This window comes from Cupressus sempervirens, chromosome 8 (assembly GCF_028749045.1).
Source record: "Cupressus sempervirens isolate cs-2001-9-10 chromosome 8, ASM2874904v1, whole genome shotgun sequence".
In the NCBI taxonomy this organism is placed as follows: Eukaryota; Viridiplantae; Streptophyta; class Pinopsida; order Cupressales; family Cupressaceae; genus Cupressus; species Cupressus sempervirens.
In genome coordinates, this window is record NC_143125.1 from 848,931,051 (window position 1) to 848,952,449 (window position 21,399).

General features: G+C 41.3%; 1 protein-coding gene across 4 annotated transcripts in view; it reads left to right on the forward strand.

Moving 5' to 3' along the window:
• The window catches only part of LOC149545080 (sodium/hydrogen exchanger 5-like), a 155,560-nt gene that overhangs the window by 90,579 nt on the left and 43,582 nt on the right, over positions 1-21,399 (forward strand). For all 4 annotated transcript variants that reach the window (XM_089795576.1, XM_089795575.1, XM_089795574.1 and 1 more), the window contains exons 11-16: positions 6,762-6,793; positions 6,985-7,032; positions 7,130-7,190; positions 7,278-7,375; positions 7,530-7,605; positions 7,724-7,743. In XM_089795576.1, the coding sequence (XP_089651702.1) occupies positions 6,762-6,793; positions 6,985-7,032; positions 7,130-7,190; positions 7,278-7,375; positions 7,530-7,605; positions 7,724-7,743 (335 nt within the window). The remainder of the gene's footprint in view (positions 1-6,761; positions 6,794-6,984; positions 7,033-7,129; positions 7,191-7,277; positions 7,376-7,529; positions 7,606-7,723; positions 7,744-21,399) is intronic.

Consider the following 21,399-nt stretch of genomic DNA (forward strand, 5'->3'; position numbering starts at 1 on the left):
AATAGCCATTCATAACAGACTAAGTGATGAGGAAAGTCCCAAGGAGCACCTACATTAGTTTCTTCAGTTGGAAGAAAGGAGAATAATTGCCCAATGGAGCACGGAGGTGGCTCAGAAGCGACGCAAATTCTGGCATGACAAACATCTAAAAATGATGAATTTCCAACCGGGGCATCTGGTATTGCGGTACAACGGAAAGAATGAAATAAAGCCGGGTAAGTTCCAAATTCGTTGGCTAGGCCCTTACAAAATAATTGAAATAAAAGAAAATGGAGCAATAAAGTTGGCTACTCTTGATAATTAACCAATTAAAAATTTAGTAAATGGGTCCAAACTGAAAATATATAAAGAACAAAAAGTCGGGGCCTACTTTATAAATAACCAGGAGTTTAGTCAGAATCATTTCTTCCTAGCGGGGCGAGAAGAAGAGGGCTCCATCATTACACCAAGGTAGTGTACGACCGTACGGAAAGAAGAGGCACTTAGGCATATGTGGGATTTGTACTCAAACAGTGATTGGCAACGTGCAGATCAAGGATTCACAGTGTACGGACAAGGCAGGGGTGAAAATGTACGATATTTGGTAACGTACAAATATAATGACATTGGTTGTTGGGCAATGTACGGACCCTTTGACACAGCGTATGGGCAGTTTAAAGCATGTGTGACAGCGTACGGATGAGTCAGCATACGATGGGTTGCCAGTGTACGACAGGTTGTCAGCGTACGACAGATTGCTAGAGTACGGTAGCAAGATTGTAAGGAGACGATGTAGGTACGGGCCAGCATACGGTGAGGTTGTGAGAAGGTGGTGACGTACGTATGGGCTAGCGTACGGCCAGGCTGTGAGGAGGTGGTGACACGTAAGGGTTTGGCGTACGGACATGTACAAAACATTGAAGTATGGTGGTGGAACTATTATAGAGGTATCCATACAGAGGATAAGCAATATACAGCTGCTGTACGGAGGCAATATCATTTGTCCAACGTTGCAAGTTTTAATTACTCTTTCAGCATGTGGCCAACAGTTTTTCTAAGCGGTCATTGGAATTATTGCAACTAGCAGATCTTCAATTGGACATATTTGTCTGACATGGTGAAGTTAAGTATGGGAAATCCTAGCCGAGGCCACATTGTTGATTTTAAAGGTACTAAAGCGACTGCAAGAACTTTGAAGCTAGTCATGGCGCAGGGAAAGACTAAACCAACACAGAAGATCGATGCCTCCAATATCAGTTTTGAAAGTGTGCTTGGTAGTGAGTGTAGGGCATGGTGGGAAAAGTCAGATGCATATCATCCTCGTAGGAAGGCATTGGTGACAGCAGAGGTGGACAAGATCATTTTAATGCCAATCTTTGATTTGCACGACTTTGAACCTATCCTCAGAGATTTGATTATAGGGTATGATGGAACTGGTCATCAATCTGTCGTACAGTATGCTCAACAGTCGGTAGTGGTTTCTTATTCTGCTGAAGTACTTAGTAGGGTTTTTGGAATCTCGAACAAGGGGCAAGAATTGAGTAAAGCATCTATGACAGGGGAAGACAAACGGAAATGGCTAAAACTCGTGTCGTCCAAATATTACTAATAAGGAATGGGAAGGAATTCTAAAAAATAGTCGGGGGCTGAGGAAGGTTTTCATTGCAAGTGAAGAATGGTGTTGCATGGTTAATTTGGTAAAAAGTAAGCTCACAACGAGTAGCCGTACCTCTGATATTGCTCTTTGGCTGTTGCCATTAGTAGACGACCTATCCCATGGACAGATTTATAATTGGGCTCACCTCCGTTCTGAGAGATTACGGGAATTTTTGGAGTTGCGGCATAAGGCTTTCTACATGCCCCATCATGCAGTAGCTTTGTTTCTAGAGGCCGTTCAGCTCTAAGTCAGTAGTGAACATTGAGGGACATTGGTTCCAGCAAGTCGAGTGGAGCCGTACCGACCTGCAATGACTTATTGGCTACATTTGGACACCCTGCGTGTGGGCTCTCAAGGTTGTGATGAACCTACTAGAAAGAAAGCACGACAGGCCGAAGCAGTGGAAGAAGATGAGGACCAGGTTAGTTTTGAAGACATGGCAGGTGATACAGATGCGGATTTCTCTTCTTCTGATTCCCAAGCAGTCGAAATTTGCCTGAGCCACTTACAAGGTACTCCAAGTGAAGTGGTGTTTCTGCCACCTGCAATAGGACCTCTTCCTACAAGGGTCACTGAGGTCTCCCAGCCGGCCCCTCCGACTGATGATGTTGTAGTACGACCAGTTTCTTCCATTGAGGATGCCAGCTACAGACACTTTCCGACATGGGGGGCTTCTAAGCTATCCATTCCAAGAATCAAGCCTCTTCTATCGCCCGACCAACCCAATCGCACAAAGGTGATTGATTTAAGAACACAAGCTCATTGTGGACACAAGGTACGACTGCAGACACCTCTTGGGCCAAAAGTGGTCGAACTTGTGGCTCTTGTTGTTAAGTTGGCCGTAGGGGAGAAATCAAAGGATTCAAGTACTCAGGTGACAATGGCAGGAGTGGACACTGTTTTAGACGAGGCTGACAAACTACTGGAAGAAGAGGGGTTGGTGTCGTCCCCTGTACCTTCCTGGCTAGAGGAACCAGTGGATATGGGGCATGTGGAACCTTCGGTTCCAGCTTATTTTACAACTCAAGTGAAAGGATTTCTTATGGAGTTACGGGCTATGGAGCATTCTACCCAGAAACTTCTTCAGCATGCACAGACATATAATATGGAGGGTGTACTCGTCGCAGCTGCAACATTAGCCCAGTTCATGCAAATTGACTGCCACACAGATTGGGGTCTCTTAGAATTGAGTAACTATAGCCAGGAAGAAATTGCCTCTGCTTGGACTAGCTGTACTATCATTTCCTAGACCTAGGTTACTTCTTCCCCTCGCATGGCCTCACTGGCTGCTATAGAGACAGCTTTTCGGAGTATTTTTGTGGAAGCCTAGCGGAACAAACGTCTTCATGAGCAGGCCCAGGCAAAAAGAATGCTCTGTTAGCGGGTTGGTAGTTGGAACGTGTTGAGTTGGAGGGCAAGTTGGCCGCAGTCGAAGCCAAAAAGATGGATGCTTTGCGGGTCCTTCAGGGCGTTCGTACTAAACAGAAGATAGCAGAGCGGGAGCTACAACGGTTGCGAGGCCCAGGGATGTCCTCCAATCCTTCTTGAAGTTGATGTTATTTTATTTCCTATTGTAAAATCATCTGGAAGACGACTTCTTTTTTTGGGGGGGTAGATGTAGTCAGATAAATAAATGTTATGTTAGTAGTTGTTGTTGTTAAGGTTGGGTAGTTAGTAGTAAGGAAATGCGTCGGTTGGTTTCCAACTAACTGACTCTTTATAAATATGTGGAACATTGATATTGTACATGTATGATTTTTGGTATCAATAAAATAACCTATTTCCTTGCCTCCTGGTATGCCTTCTGGTGTCATGGTATGAATGGTATGTTCAATATTTCAATTTTGTATATCAGTTGGAGTAATCTATATATTTATAAGAAAGTTTGATATTCCTGTTTACAATAAGGTTTCCATGTAGCCACTCTGTGAAATCTTTAAATTTCAAGTGCAGCCGCCAGAGTTAACTTGGTCCCTGTAATAGAACCACTGTGTCGAATTCACACCTCCTTTGTTGAGGATCATGATTTGGCAATTGGTCCTATATGAAAGTGATTTGTTTAATAAACTACACATATATACTATGAAGATCACTAAATATAGTCCTTGCAGCAAATTCACATCTCAGGGGAATTGTCAGATTTCTTTGATAGTGCTGTTGCACATTCAAATTTCATGAATACGATATATAATACTTTTCTCCTCCAATCCAATTGACATCTTTAAAAATGAGTATGCATGGAGATTGAATGGGATTTATCTCTAATAACAATATTTGACTATTGATCTTCCTCTTCCACAATATCTTACATTTTGGTTGCATATTTGATCTTCTTTTGAGTAGATGCTTCTTCTTTGGTGGCAACTGCTGGAAAAGTGAATAGAATGGAAGATTCTTCAAATCACAATTTGTGACAACCAGTCTGTTATCTTCTTCTAATCCACTCCTTCCAACAATATTGAAATGGAAATGATCGAACTTGGCTTTGATACCACTGATTTGAATTATTTTATCAATTTAGAGGACAATACCAAAAGAAGAAATAGTGGTATTGTTAACACATAATAAACCATATGAAAACTTCTATTTATTCATGATACTAAAAATTTTGTACAATCATGGAGAATCTCGTAAGTGAGATGTATGCCTGGGATTCAATCAATTTTTGGACAAACTCGTGGATGAGTTGTATGTCCATGTTCATAAAAGTTGGGCAGTCCCATGAATGAGATGTATGCCCATGAATTCCATAGGAGGTGGGCAGTCCTGTGGATGAGATTTATGGCCACAAACTTGATATACAAGATTTGATACAAATTGGCAATCTCAACAAACAAGATGTATGTACATATCCTTTTGCCTTGTTGAATTTGACTTGGGCCTCTCTATACATCTTCATAGAAGTTGAAATGTTGCTTTATCTACATCTTCATTAGAAATTGAATGGACAATTCCAAATTGAAAAGTCATTAGAATCAATTAGAGACAAGAATTAATTAAAATATATGATTTAATATAATATGCCAGTTCAATTCTAATTAGATCGAGCCTCCTTGCTTTTACAATCAAACTCACCCCTTTATGTTAAGGTTGACTTCTTTGTCGATAAGCTTAGGTCAACCATCCTTGCTTGAACTGAAGCTTATATGGTAGTTCCATTGCAGACGTTTTGTAATTAGGAATTGCTTTTTCATGTATTCCATGTATTGTGTCAAAAGTCTCCATAGAGGTACCTAGAAGTTCAATCATTTTTTATATCTTTCATTCATTGTCCATTTTGTCTAATAAAGGTGCCACTGTATTAGAAGTACAAACATTTGAAACTATAGTTTATTCACTTATGACTAGACCTAGGTTAATGGGACATGAAGAGGAGTAATGGTACCATAGATTATGGAAAAGCTAAGTTATTGATTCGTCTGGGTATTGCTTGGATTTGGAATCGGAGGCGGACGGATGTGGGATTCTCTTGGAAACCCTATGGTAGCTGGTCAGAAGCCAACTGCAGGCTTCCAAATAAAGCTTGTGGCTGGCTTCCGGCAAGCTTCCTTAGAGCTTCCTGACGTATCCGGGAGCACCCACGGGCCTAGTGGCCAAAAACATTAAAAAATCCCAAAGAAAAACTTAAGTTGCCCAATATTCATTTGCTTAAATTGATTTTTTAGGTTGTTTTTTTCTATGAAACCTTAAAACGACCCTAGGTGAATGTCGAAGCATTCACAACTCATTTTGGAACTTTGTTTGCACCTACAACCACTTCTAATTTTGTCTCTAGTTTGCATTGCCATTGTGAAGCCAAGTTCAACATTTTTGAAGAGGATCGACCGAAGGATGAAAGTAACATAAGTGGAACCACGTTTGGTTCAAATGATCTTTCAACAGTTGGAGATGATGATGAGAATGTGGATTTTCTTGCGAATCCTTATGATTCAGACTTTGATGCATATTAGTTGATTGAATCTTCAATCATTATCTAAGTTTTTATTTTGTTGGAATCTTGAACATGAGCTATTTGAACTTATTGTCTAAAACTAAACTCTAATGATATATCATATGAATTTTGAAATATCCGGAATTTTGAAAAAGGGTGAAGTATCATAGTCATACTATCAAATGATTTATTTTTGTATATTTCTTGCATTTCTTTGCATATATTATATATATACACATATATATTTACACACACACACACACACATATGTATCTATATTTATGTATGTACATATAGATATATAATATAGATACATACATACATATATAGACATGTGTATATATGTATGTGTGTGTATGTGTGTATTTTTCCCCGCATCCTGTATCCGCTTCCAAAATCTGCCCCAGAATCTGAATCCGAATCGGTAAGTTAGTGGAAAAGTGTAGCTATGATCCCATAGAGAGGGTTGCTAATATCATTTTCATTGGTTTTTCGTGGAAATTGCTTGTTTTGTCCATAAATTTTTATCAATAAACTGTTTAATTCTAGGTTTCAAATATAAGCTATGATGCAATGAAATATATGCTACCACAACTTTTCAGTCATAGAAATCTTCATAGAAAAGTTATGCGACAAAAAATAAAAATATCATAATGGTGGCCAGTAGTGGTTACTTCCTTGTAGATTGGATATACGTTTGCCTAGAAGCCAGTCTGGTAATATCTGGGAGATTCTCAGGTCACTTTTTCTACCATTGCCAGCTTCATGGTTTGTACTTGTACTAAACTTCAATGCTATATTTATTTGTTTATCAATTTTTATTTCTTGCATATTACCTCAATTCATGTAATAGGGGCTCATATTATTCAAAATTGGAAGGTTTAGCATGACTATATTGAGTCTTGACAGCTGAAAATGGTTCTATTGAGTCTTGACTCTTGACAGCAATTAGCTATACATCTTGTAATAACTACAGTTTATGATTTAGGTTCAATCCAAAACTTGACTTATTTAGTTTCGCCATTTCCTCATTTTTTGACCAATGAAGTGAGGCATCTATTGAATATTGCAATTACACATTTTTTCCTGACTTCTTCTACTTTCTGAGGTGGAGTTTATGCATTGCAATTTGTTGTTGATTAGATTTACTTTATAATCAGCTTCATGCTTTGGAAGACCTTAATTCTGTTGAACCTGTTCAAGTATGCGGAACTTGGTGTTGACAAGTAAGTATCTGCAAGATTGCACTTACCTCATCTCATACTGTCTTTGTGCTCTGTCTTAATGCTTTTGCATATATTGGGTTGTTGATGTCCAAGAAAATATTGATTTCATTCGACATATTTCTTATTTTACTTGGATGCATTTAATTTTCTATTTGTTAGTACTTAATGCATGACCATTTTGGATGATTTAGGCTGCAGAATCTGGAGTGCTGCTTATTTGTACTCTTCCCTTATTTATCGTAAGACACTTTCTTTTACTTGAACATGGATATCGTAAGTAGTATATTTTCATGCTTACATTGATACTGTTCTGACAGTTTACTTTTTCACTTGTAGGTATATGTTAGCTGAGGGCTTTGGTCTTTCTGGAATCGTTGCTATACTGTTCTGTGGAATTGTAAGGATTTCATGACTTTTTATTTATTTTGATTGTATTAACAAAGCATTGTTGCCAGTTCTAAAGGGCTGCTATACCTTCACACAGGTTATGAAACATTATACATTTTCAAATTTATCAGAGAAGTCTCAAACTTTGACAGCTGGATTTTTTGAACTAATCTCATCTTTGGCCGAGACATTTGTGTACTTTCTGGAAGCCTTTCTGATTTGTTTCTAGTTTTTCTTTATTTGTTAGGATGTCTATTGTAGCTAGGTTTTGGTGGTGTGCTTTTTGTATGCATTTCATCATTTCATGAAAGTGAGTTAAATACAAATTTATCATGCATGCCCTTTGCAGGTTTATTTACATGGGTTTGGATATCGCAACTGAACAACAAAGCTGGTCGCATGTTGGATTCATCTTTTTTTCAATCGTATCCTTTATATATCTATATATATGAGCAGCAAGTTTCATCCAACATATCGTGTGTGCTAATATCACAATCAAACATGTTTATATCCTTGACATAAATATTTTTGACACTACTTCAGCTTTTCATTGGTGTTGCAAGGTATAGAATCTCTTTCTGAAGCAATGCCTTGTATTTACCCGAATCTCTTTTATGACTAGCAATTTTCTAGTAACAACTAATTCCCTATTGATTCTTGAAAGACACACAGAGTTAAGTTGCATTTAGCTATTCTGAAAATAGGTTACAGTTTCAAATAAATTTTACCCATTAATAAATGAAACTACTCTTTGTATGCAAGAAAATAATTTGTCTTGGAGCCATAAGTTTAACTTCTAAATCTTTTTCTTCAACAATTAATCGATGAGAGAGGGATACATTGCTCAATCTGGAATGATTAGACTGTGATTCCTCATTTACAGAAATTTTTACTTTAGATTCCTTTATTATTTAGCACACTTCTTCCCTCAAAAAGAGTCTGCAAGGAAAAATTAGTGTTTCTTCTTGTTCAATTTAGGTATTTGGCTGTAGAGGGTGTATTGTTTTTTTGTGTTAGACTGACCTCTTGTATTTCTTTTGGTAGTGTTCACTTAAAATATCTCTGAAAATGATAAGAAACTGTCTTTTTAAAAGAGATTATTTATTTCCTTTTGTTTCTCTGTGAATTATGTCCATTTCAACCCAAGCCATAATTTAATCAGCTGCACCCATGTAACGAAATAATGCCCTGGATGCCAAAACTGTATTGGGTGTTGTCAGTAAAATGTATAGTGTAGCCAACGGGTAGAGTAGTATCCAAATGGGCGCGTGATGCTTGAGTTACCCCTTCGGAAAGGTATATGTACATGTCCGAGATGGACTTTGGAATCATCATTGTGATCATTGTAGTCATTGTATTCAGATTGTAATCATTGAGTGCATATATGAATAAAGTATCTGTTCTGCTTTGAATCGTGTTATACTACATGAGTTGATCTTTTTACCTTGTATGGTAAACATTTGGCGCTGTTGCCAAACATACCTGGAACAAAGGAATGATATGAAGATTAATGCCGAATTTGCCAAACAAGGATAGGAACAAGGTGAAAGATAAGGATGAACTACGTACAAGAAAAGAAATTTTAATTTTAGCATAGCAGGCAGAGACTTCAGTAGATTGCCGAGGGTCACCGAAGGGTTGAAGAGGCACAGACGAAGGGAGTGCACTCACCTAGTAGGCTGAGGAGTGTCGAGGAATTGTTGGAGGAGACTTGACAATGCTTAAATTTGGTGGAAGAAACAAAGGAAGAGTTTCTTAACCTGTATACGCCGAGGGAAGAGTGTTTGAACGGAAGGGAAGCAACTCGCACGGCTCAGAGTGGCGAGAGAGCACGAGTGTGGAGTGATCTCTTCGTTCCCAATACATCGGACAAATGGATATAGGCGGAGAATAGAACGTCGTCACTTAAAGACCTTTCACCAGACAACGAGGTTGTTGGAAACAAGACTGTTATACAGAACAGCAGTCGAGTTGAAAACAGCGCGGGAGCCTAGAGCAGCGCGGGAGCTCAGAACAGCACGAGTACACAAGTACCTCAGAATCAAAGAAAAGTAACGATGGCAAGTCCTAAAGAAAAATTACCCAAATTTCACGGTGATGGTTCAACAGACCCTATCAGACATTCTAAAATGTGTGAAACCATTTGGATGACAAATGGTGTGATGGATGAGGACGACTAGGTTAGACAATTCCTAGTGACCCTGCTGGGCGTGGCGATAGATTGGTTTTCCGACACCAGCCCTCAAAAACTCAATACATGGGAGAATGTCAAAAAAGAATTTGTAGTAGAATTTAGATTGGTTCAGGACAATAATGAAATAGTGGCCGAGATATATAGTACTAAACAAGGAAAGAATGAAACAGTCTAGACCTATGCCAGACGATTGAAAGAACTGATTGGAAAAATGGAGAGTCAACCAGCGGACGATATGAAAAAATGATGGTTTGTGGAGGGGTTACGGGTGGCTCTTAAAAAGAAGATGAAGATTGTACCACTGGCGTCGTACACAGACGCGTATACTCGTGCCATGGATTTGGAAAGTGAACAAAAAACGAGTAAGAAGAAAAAGCATAAATCCTCTGATTTGGATGATTCATCCTCAAAAAGTAGCAGTAGCGATGAGTCGAACAAGAAGGTGAAAGCATTACAAAAAGATATGCTTCAGATGATGAAAGAATTCAAGAATTTGAAAAAGAATCCGGACATAGCGAAGGGAGAATTGTGGTGCACAGATTGCAAGGAGGATGGCCATACAAAGGGTTTATGCCCGAAGAAATAGTTTTGTGACATATGCCAAGTAGCGGGACATTCCTTGAAGGAGTACTCATTTAACTTGAAAACAAAAGGACACCGGTAGGTATTACTAACGTAGGAAGCGTCCAATAAGAACAATAACACGAGCAATGATGCAACTTTAGGTGGATATCGCAATAATAATAGACGTGGAAGGGGTGGAAACAATAATAACGGAGGCCGAAGTAGAATACAGTACGATGCGAGTGGACGATTGATGATATGGTGCCAAGCATGCAATCTTTGGGGTCACTTTGCTAGGGATTGTCCTATGAAGGAAACGCCATAGCTTTTGTGCAGATGGTGTGGTCCAGGGGACCATGAAGATTCAAAATGTCCAAAGCAAGGCGTAAATCTATTAAGTATTGAAACGTGCGATGAGAAGGTACTGGCGATCACATGAGAACAGGCGAGGAAAGCAAAATATCCGAATGCGGAAGAAGAGAAGGAGAGGTTACAAAAACCCTGAATGGAGATAGAAAAGCAGATGAAAGCAGAGAAGTTACAAGTGAAGGACACTACCGAAACATCAAAAAGAAACATGGCAGAACAAAACATAGTGAAACAGATAATGCAAACGAAAGTGTTGATTAAACCGAATGACCTTCTCACGATGCCACAGTTGCGTATGACTATTATAAATATGACGTTGTCCTTGAGAGTGTCGAAGGAAGCAAAAGATAGTAAGGAAATAATGGCGGCAGCAACAGACCCAATGTTGCTGGCACTTACAATAGGTAGACACCCGACAGTGGTAGAGATGGGCATTCTGGGTGCTGTGCTGACGAATACAATAGTAGATGGAGGATTGGGGGTGAATGTATTGCCGGAAGATATTTGGAAAAAGCTTGGACAACCAGCACTATGGCCGCCTACTTTCTAGTTACAACAGATCAGCATGGGATATAGTCGTTGGGAACTTTGATGGCACAACCGGTAACAATTGGGACACAACCCCTTTTACTAGATTTTGTGGTCATCCCATTGAAGAGAGAGGGTACGACGCCATCTTGGGGCAAGCTAAGGTAAAACATGATTGGAAAAGGAACACCCTGTCCATGGAGAAAGGAGGTAGGAGATTCATAATTGATTTGCATACACAAATGGTAGGGGAATAAGCAGCATCGTCGGAGTCAGAAGGCGAAGGCGAGAGTGACGATGAAGGGGAAAAGAGGATGGAACCAGATGAAGAAGGGGTGTTGAGATTAGGAGGGTCAACTGATGACGAGCTAGATTTAGTAAACGGACTTCTACACTGGCAAATGGAAGATTATGAGGTCTTTCTGAGCTACAACATTTTGAGTGTTGAGGAAGAAAAAGTAGGCAATGAGTTCTCGAAGGAGTACAGTGAACTGAAGGAGGGAGAAGTGCAGGTGGATGAAACATCGGCCCATACGTTTAGTAAAGATAAGCCGATGAAGTATGAAGAACTGACGGTGAAAATAATGAACTTGGGTGATAAGGAAAATCTGAAGAACATTCTTGTAGGAGATGATTGGAACCCAGTGTTGAAGGCGACAACATTCAGAATATTCATGGAGTACAAAGATGTTTTTGCTTGGACGTATAAGGACTTAAAAGGAGTACCACCAGAGCTATCTGTCCTTTGGATACCATTAATCGAAGGTGCGGTACCTGTGCGGAAGTGATCGTATTGAATGAATAAGAACTATGCAGCATGGGTCACGAAAGAAATTATCAGGATATTGGAAGCAGGAATCATTTTTAAAGTGCAGACAAGTGAGTGGGTATCGCTGATCGTGATATCCTTGAATATGTGTGAACTTTTGATGTCTGAATGCTGTAACAACTAAAGACCCGTTTCCAATACCATTTATAGATAGCATTTTGGTGGAAGTAGTAGGGCATGAAATTTATTCATTCATGGATGGATTCTTAGGGTATAATCAGATCCATCGCTAAGGAGGATAAATTAAAGACGACATTCATTGTGGAGGATGGGGTATATGCATACAATAGGATGCTGTTAGGATTGTGCAATGCTCGGCGACATTCCAAAGGATTATCTTATATATATTTGATAAAATGTCAGTTGGAAATTTTAAGGCGTTTCTAGATGATTGGTCAATTTTTTGCATAGAGGACAAACACATAATGACATTAGGAGAATGTATGGAGAGGTGCAAATGAGCAAAATTGGCATTGAATCCGAAGAAGTGTAGGTTCATGGTGCCATAGGAAAAGCTGCTCAGATAGATAGTTTGTAAAGAAGGCTTGAAGACGGATCCAGACAAGGTCGACATGATCTTAGAAATGCCACCCTTGACGGATTTGTCTAAAGTGAAGTCATTTTTAGGGCACATCGGTTATGACCAGAGGTTTATTAAAAACTATGCAAAATTTTCTTATCCACTGGACAAACTCACCTACAAGGGTGAACCTTGCAGATGGAAGGCTGAATAGAATGAAGACTTTGAGGGATTGAAGACAAGGTTGGCTACGGCTCCGATTTTGGCCTATTTGAATTGGGATAAAGAATTTCATGTCCATGTAGATGCATCAAATTATGCCATCGGAGCAACACTGGCGCAGATTGGTGAGCATGGGTTGGACCATCTAGTGTACTTTGCAAGTAGATTGTTGTCGAAGGCAAAGAAAAATTATAGTGCCATGGAGCAAGAGGCGTTGGGGATGGTATATGTAGTACAAAAGTTTAGACATTACTTGTTGGCCACTCCATTTGTATTCTACGTAGATCATCAGGCGTTGCTATACTTGGTGAATAAGCCGATTATTCAAGGAAGAATAAGTTGATGGTTGTTATTATTAGAGGAGTTTACATTTAAGATTGTGGTACGACTAGGGAAAAGTCATGTAAGTGCAGATCACTTGTCGAGAATAAAAGCTGGGGAGCCACCTGAGGGAGTTAACGATGATTTTCCAGATGTGCAGCTATTTCATGTTACAGTACTATCGGCTTGGTACACACGCATTGGAGAATATCTATTGACAGGGCAGTTTTTGAGTGACATGCCACCAAACGAAAGACGAAAATTGGTACTGAGGAGCTGAATGTTTCAGTTAATCAATGGACTATTGTATAAAATGGGACCAGATCAAATTCTAAGGCGGTGTGACCTCAAGGAGGAAATTCCAAAAGTACTAAAGGAAGCACACGAAGGCCCGACAGGAGGACACATGGGGCCGAATACTACTGCGCGGAAGATACTTGTGGTAGGACTATGGTAGCTGACCATATACAACGATGCTAGGGAGTGGGTCGTTGCATGCGATACATGCCAGCGGGCTGGGAAACCATTGAAGAGAGATTTTATGCCTCTGAATCCCTCGCACGCACAGGAACTTTTTGAAAGATGGGGGCTGGATTTCATTGGACCACTGAAGGTGAGTAAAACAAGGTGGTGCCGATACATTGTGGTAGTGACGGAGTAGTTGATTAAATGGGTGGAGGCACGTGCATTACCAGACAATTCGGAAGTAAGCACAACAAGATTTTTATATGAGGAAATTATTACAAGGTACGGGATCCCACTCCAGTTGACAAGTGATCGAGGAGGACACTTTGTCAACCATGTTATCATAGTGCTCACTACTGAATTCAAGATTTACCATTCATTGTCGAGCCCGTACTATCCTAGGGCTAATGGACAGGCTGAAGCAACGAACAAAATCCTGGTTGGAGTAATTTATAAATCCTGTGCAGTTGAGGGAGAAGACTAGGAACAAAAGTTACCATCTGCTCTATGGGCGTATCGTACTTCATATAAAGGAACTACAGGGCATACCCCGTTCCAGCTAATGTACGGACAGGAGGCAGTGGTACCGATAGAGTTCATGGTACTGAGTTTTAAGGATAGCACTCAAGAACAAATTAGGCAACATGGAGAGCTTAAGGGAGAGACTGTACAATTTGAACAAACTTGATGAGCGACGGCTGCAAGCGCAATGGGCCATCGAAGTAACACAAAACAGGAGGAAGGCATGGCACGACAAGCACTTAAAATTAAACAACTTTCAACCCAGTCGGTCAATACGGAAGTATAATGGACGAAATGAAATCAGGCCTGAAAAATTCAAAGTTAGATGGGTCGGACTGTACAAGATATGGGAAGTTGGATATAACGGAGTAATTAAACTATGGACACTAGACGGAAAAGAAATACTAGATGCAGTAAATGGATCGAAGTTAAAGATATACCATGAATGAAATGGTCCTCACCGACAAACAACTAAGGAAAGGAAAAACGTCTGTAAATAATGTATATATGTATAATAAGTAATAAAATATTTTTTTGTTTGTAGTAACAAAGTGATAAAACATGAAGGAGCAGCCTGAATGAAGTAATAAAATAATAATAAAGTGTAAAGAAGTATGGAAAGTATGAACACAGACTGTCGGCCTTAAAAGGAGGCAATATGCAAACAAAATTCATTAATTGGAAGAAATTCAAGCACTATACGACTAGAGAAAGAGCATAGGAGAGACAAAGTAAAGTCCATACAGCTAGGTAGTGATAATGGAGAAAGATTGTACGACAGATATAAAAGAGCAGGCATCATAGACCGTACGGTGGTACCGTACGGCGAAGAATAGCAGGAACTAAGTACGTTAGTAAAAAGCGTGTACAATACAAAGCGTTGGGACCATATAAAGACTAACGGCCTCAAAGGAATATGGAAGACACCATATGAAACCAAACAAGGAGAAGAATTAAAACCTTAATGCCGTACGAGACTGGAGATAGAGGAAGCAAGCCGTACGCAAGGAGAAGAAAGGCTGTATGATAGGGGAAGGTTGTCCGTACGGTAGTAGGAGCAGGAAACTTATATAAAGATTGTATGTGTATGATAACAGGAAGCGCACAGAAGAGCAATCTAAGTTATAAGTAGGAGATAATTTGAAAATCGCATGGTCAAAGAAAATAAAAGGAAGAAATTGGAAATGTAGGGCCAATAGCAAGAGGAATTAAGACTGTACGGCTAGGAGAAACCGAACACATTGCAAAGGAAGACCATACGCCAAAGGGGATAATCGATCCATATGAGTCGTACGGTGACACCGTATGGCTAGTAAGGAGCAAACGTACGGCCAAAAAAAGCATTGAATAACCAACGTATGGCTGAGAAAAGAACTTTAACTTGAAGATGCACGCGTGAGCCAAGGATAAGACTGTGCGTTAGCAGCTAGTAGAAAGCAAAAGCCGCTTAAGTAATCAAGGATGGCCGTACTACATACGACAGAAAAGCTTTAAAATTAGATCCGTACAGATGCATAGAAGGAAGATACATAGCCGTACCAAAGAAAACCATACAACACATTTGAAATAGAAATAAAGGAAGAATCATAGAGACCGTACGGATAGAGGAAAGCAAGGACTTAGAAGCCGTACCATAGAAGCCTGAAGAAGCCGTACAGTATGGAAGCCTGGACAAGAGAGGAAATTGTGAAAATTTTGTACGGAAGGTAATTGCTCTAACGGTTTGTGATTTATTCACAAAACGACAAAAGAGTGACAGTTATGTAGTCAGCTGGAAAGAGGGCTTGGAAAAGGAAACTAGATGAGGATAGTGCCATGAACAAATACGCGAAGACACTACCATCTGGAATTCGTGTAGCAGGAGAAACTTATGCAGGGACTAGTGTAGGTGCAAGTAAGAAAAAAGCAAAGCAACTGAAGCAGCCGGGAGACATTCCTACAATACAAAGTATCAAATTTGAAGGGTTAAATGGTGTAGATTGCCAGAAGTGGTGGCAGGAGATTCCAGACAACCACCCGGTGAAGGCTCTTATCCGAAAAGCTCAGGTTGAATGGGTAGTGCAAATGCCAGTATTTTGCATCAAAGACTACAAAGGGTTTTTGCGTATTATGATTGAAACGTATGACAGGTTCTCTCGAACCAGTACGTTTGAATATCTTGATTGCAATTTAGTAGTATCATTCAAACCGGCTGATTTTACATGTGTTTGGCATGCCTGGTCATGCTTAGGGCTGGAGAAAAATAGAAAGCAAGCCAAAAAAGATGAGCCGTGAAGTAAAGTTGAAGTTGATACAGCTTGTGTGCAGAGACTTGTCGTAGGCGGAACAAGAGGCTCTTTCAGACACGTCCAAGGGCAGAGGGTTAAAGAAATCTAATATTTAGGAGGGTCATTGGCATTGCTTGATGGATATAGTAAAAAGCCACCTCATAGGTTTGAGTTGCGCTTCGGATATCTCTCTTCCCCATTTAGCCATGATGAATAGGATTTTGCACGGCAGGGTTTATGATTGGGCAGCATTATTGGCCGAACCAACGTCGAAGTTTCTCACTTTGCAGCGCAAAACGTTCTATATGCCACATTATGCTATTGGTCTGTTCTTGGATGCGATGACGCGGATGATCCTGAATGATGCATTGGAGGGAAAATTGGGACCACTTGTGCCTGGCGAACCATCTATTATGCAGTGGAGGCATTTGGATACTCTTGGCATCAAAATCGTAGGACAGAAGTGACCAAGGCCAGATGGTGGAAACACAGATAGTGGTCGAGAGGAGACATCTTCAGAAGAGAGTGGGTTTGAGGGGGAAGAGGAAGAGGACAAGGAGGTAGAAGTGATCACGGCTACACCTTTGAGATTTTTGCGACCTGTACTTTCGGCCACGACACACTTGGTTCCTGTAGGCATACATGGTATCCCAGGGTTTGGACAGTTCAGGCAGCCAGTGGTGATGACACCAGTTTCAACTACGACGCAGCCCACCGTAGAGACATGAGCTGTAGCGGAGTCACATCTGGCACTGACGGAGATAGCAGCTCCGGAGGTACCGATGGAGCCGGCTCGTGAGACTCTACTAGATACAGGGGAGACTTTGGTACCTGACATGGAGATGGACACAAGGACAGGGGTGATGGAGGTACCGGCAGGTGAGGAGTTGGGGGCATCAGGTGTCCAATTGGATGTAGTAGGTTTTGATGCGGTGGTCACAGTAGATACGACATTGTTGGCATCACCTGAGTAGGATAGAGAGAGCCAAACCCAAAAGGTGAGTGCTTTCCTGAGTACAAAGTGCCACTGAACCCCGACACCTCGAGTGATATACCTTCCGACACCCACACGAGAAGCAGTCCTGGAGAACCCATTACAGGAGGTTGTGCAGACACAGAGTGAGGGAGTACCGCATAGCGCTGTTGAGCGTATGGTAGAGGTAGTGGAGAGGGCTATGGGTACACAGCAGGAACACCCAGTAGTGTAGTAGACAGCGATGACAAAGGCACTTTTTCTTGACGATGTCACAGCTCTAGCATCTCGGGCTCGCCAGGTGTTAGCTTCGGCAAAGACTCAGGTGTTGGAATCAGTGGTGAAGGAGCTGGAGGGAGTCATATCTTTCATGAGGTTGGGATGTCCAGCTGCCTTCACGGTTTGTTTTGAGGAGAGGGGATGGCTGGATGTGGAGACTGCGGAGATGTGACAGCACTGGGCCACAACGAGAGACCCTGAGGTGGAGAGCCAAGTAGAGGCTCTGATTCATGAGATAGCAAAGTTACATAGGGAGGTGTACTACACTCTTCGGAGGAGTCAAGCGGATTAGGTAGTAGCTGAGAGAGCTCGGGAGGAGTCAACTGCCAGGTTAGCTTCAGAGAAGGCAGCTTGAGAATCTGAGAGGGCGGCCTGGCAATCCGAGAGTACAGACCTATTAGCAGAAAAAGAAAAGATGGCAGCAGAGAAGGAGAAGGAGCTGCGAGAAGTCGGAGAGATGATGCAATCAACCCTACAGCTTCAAATGGAAGTAGAAGCAGAGCTGAAGATCAGGAAAGAATAGGTCTACAAGCTACAGATGGAGCTGAACGAGTTGAGGCCGTGGACGCATCCCTCTGTCTAGTACTTATGCATTGATGTATTTTGTTATTTTGAATTTTGTTGTATTGTCGTCCGGAAATGACTTCTCTTTTGGGGGGGATGATGTTGTCGGTAAAATGTATAATGTAGCCGACGGGTTGAGTAGTATCCGAACGGGCGCATGACGCTTGAGTCACCCCTTTGGAAAGGTGTATGCACACGTCTGAGATGGAATTTGGAATCATCATTGTGATCATTGTAGTCATTGTATTCGGATTGTAATCATTGAGTGCATATATGAATAAAGTATCTGTTCTGCGTTGAATCGTGTTATACTACATGAGTTGATCTTTTTACCCTGTATGGTAAACATTGGAGTCATCATTGATTATATCTCTCTCAGATTATTTTATTGTTCTAGATTAACTTCAAATAGAGTATATACTTGAAAACATATGCATGATATGTGAAGGCACAGAGTATACACGGAGAACAGACTAATACATGGAGACATGGAGGACAGAAAAAGTATACACATTAATTCATGAAAACTGTCGTCGGTAATTATTGTGTAGGCGACGTGTTGTATGTCGTTGGTAAATGCTATGTAGTCGACAGACCCTTCGGGAAGCTTCTTGTTATGTAGTCGACGACTTTTCGGAAAGGTTCTTAGGAAAATATTTATAAACCTTTTGGGATCATTGTAATTATCATCATAAGCATAATGTAATGTCTTTGGCATGTGTGAATAATAAAAGGAGTACTGCTGTTCTGATCTAATGTCTATGTGCATTAATCTATTTATCCCATGTGGTGATCTATTGTCTGTGTGCATTAATCTATTACCCCATACGGTAAACATTTGGCGCTGTTGCTCGATGAACCTGGAACGAAGGAGGAATGAAGATTAATGCCAAATCAGCTTAACAAGGATAGAAATAAGATAAAGGGAAAAGATGGAATACGCACTGCAAAAGAAAATTTAATTTTGGCACAACAGGCTGAGCGCAGACAGAGGTTTCAGCGGATTGCCAATAGACACCGAAGCACTGAGGAATTGTTGGAGGAAACTCGACAACAGGTGGAATTGGTGGAAGAAGCAAGGGAGGAATTTTTTAATCTGTATTCGCTGAGGGAAGAGAATCCAGACGAAAGAGAATAAACTCGCACGGCTCAGAGTGCTGAGGGAGCACGAGCGTGGAGTGAACTCTTCGTCTGTGATACACTTCCGGAACGGACAAGTTCGCTTAACGAAGACCCTTCTTCACCAAACAACGTAGCTGTTGGGAATAAGACGTCTGCCCGAAACAACGTTGGTGTCGGAGTGCAAAGCGTTGGTGCCGAAATACAAAGTGTTGGTATTGGAGAGCAGAGCGTTGGTGCCAGAATACAAAGCGTTGGTGTCAGGATACAAAGCGTTAGTACCGGAGAGCAGAGCATTGATGTCGGAATACAAAGCGTTGGGGTCGGAGTGTAGAACAGTGTCGGTGTTGCAGTGCCGACCAACGCCCATACACAAAATCAAGTAATAATGGCAGGACCAAAGGAGAAGTTGCCAAAGTTTGATGGCGATGGAACAGCTGATCCAATCAGACATTGTAAGACATGCGAAACAATTTGGAGGGCGAATGGCATAACAGATACCAATTAATGGGTCTGACAATTTTGAACCCTAATGGCGGTAGCAATTGATTGGTTCGTCGATACGGATCCCAAAAAATTAACCAATTGGGACAATGTTAAGGAGTTTAACACCGAATTTCAACTATTGCGCGACGACAATGAGATTGTAGCAGAGATCCAAACACGAAGCAAGGCAAAAATGAAACAATTCGATTATATGCCAGAAAATTAAAAGACTTAATAAACAAGATGGAAAGTAAGCCGGCGGATGGTTTGCAAAAGAGATGGGTCATTGAAACACTGCGCCAAAGATACGGAAGAAGATGAGGATCGTGCCACCATCGTCATACACTGAAGCATACAATCGGGTGATGAACTTAAAAAGTGAGTAGAAAATAGAAAAGAAGAAGAGTAGCTCATCCGAGTCAGATGACAAAGCGTGTTCGAAAGAAGAGAGCAGCGATGACAAAAAGGGAAGCAAGAAGGTCCGAGCCCTCCAGAAGGATATGATCCGAATGATGAAAGAATTTATGAACATGTAGAAGGAGATGAAGGGAAACGACCTCTAGTGCACAAAATGCAAGACAAAATGTCACACGAAGGGATCCTGTCCAAAGAACCGGTTCTGCGAGATCTGCTAGATCATGGGACATTCTACAAAGGAATACCCTTTCAATATGAAAACAAGTGGACCTCAACAAGTGCTCCTGACCCAGGAGGCTTCCGCGTCAAGAGGGAGCGGAAATACCAGTAATGAGGGTGCCACGTCAGGAGGGTACATAAATAATAGGCGAGGGCAAAACAACAATAATAATGGAAGCCGTAGCTGAATTCTGTACGATGCAAATGGCCGCTCAATGGTACAATGTTGAGCATGCAATGTGTGGGGCAACTTTGCCCGAGACTGTACAACGACAAACGCACCGAAGTTGTTATGCAGATGGTGCGGTCCTAGAGATTATGAAGATGCCAAGTGCTCAAAATCAGGAGTAAATCTGATCACCATCGGGACGGATGAAGAGGAGGTTTTGGCAATCACACGGAAGCAAACAAAATTGTACCTTGACCCGACGGAGGAAAATAAGAGATTAGAGGAAGCACGGGCGAAAATTGGGAAGGCGACGCAGGCGGAGAAAACACACTTAAAGGACACTATTGGTACCTTAGCAAGGAACTGTGCGGAACAAAACATCTTATGACAAATATTACAAACTGAAGTACCGGTCAAGATAAATGATTTGCTGTTCACAATGCCTCAACTCCGATCGGCACTCACAAACATCACTCCTGCTGCTAAATTATCAGGGGAACAAGGAAGGGAGAAGGAAATGGGAGCATGTGTGGAGGACTTGATGCTGCTAGCCCTCACATCCGGACTACATCCGGCAGTAGTCGAGATGGGAATTTTGGGAATTGTTCTGACAAACACAATTGTGGACGAAGGGTTCGGTGTGATTGTGTTACCGGAGGACACCTGGAAGAGGTTGGGACAGCCGATGTTGTGGCCACCTACATTCCAGTTGCTATCAGCGGACCAACATGACATTAAACCTCTTGGCGTCTTGATGGCACAACCAGTGACGATTAGAACACAACCGTTCTTGCTCGACTTTGTCATCATCTCGCTGAAGAGGAGAGGATACGACGCTATTCTGGGTCGTGGATGGCTCGTGCAAGCGAAGGTCAAGCATGACTGGAAGAAAAATACATTATCACTGGAAAGCAAAGAGAGGAAATTCATTATTGATCTGCACATGCAAATGGTGGGCGAGGAAGCACTCTTATTTGATTCCGAAGACGAGGATGAAGGAAAGCAGCAAATGGAACCAGATCTGCAAGGAGTCTTATGATTGGAAAGTAGATCGACGGACGATGATTTGGATTCGTTGAACGGATTATTTCACTGGTAGATGGAGCATTACGAGCTATTTCGAAGTTGCAACATACTCATGATAGAGGAAGGGCATAGTAGAGACGGATTTGCAAAAGAGTTCATGGAAATA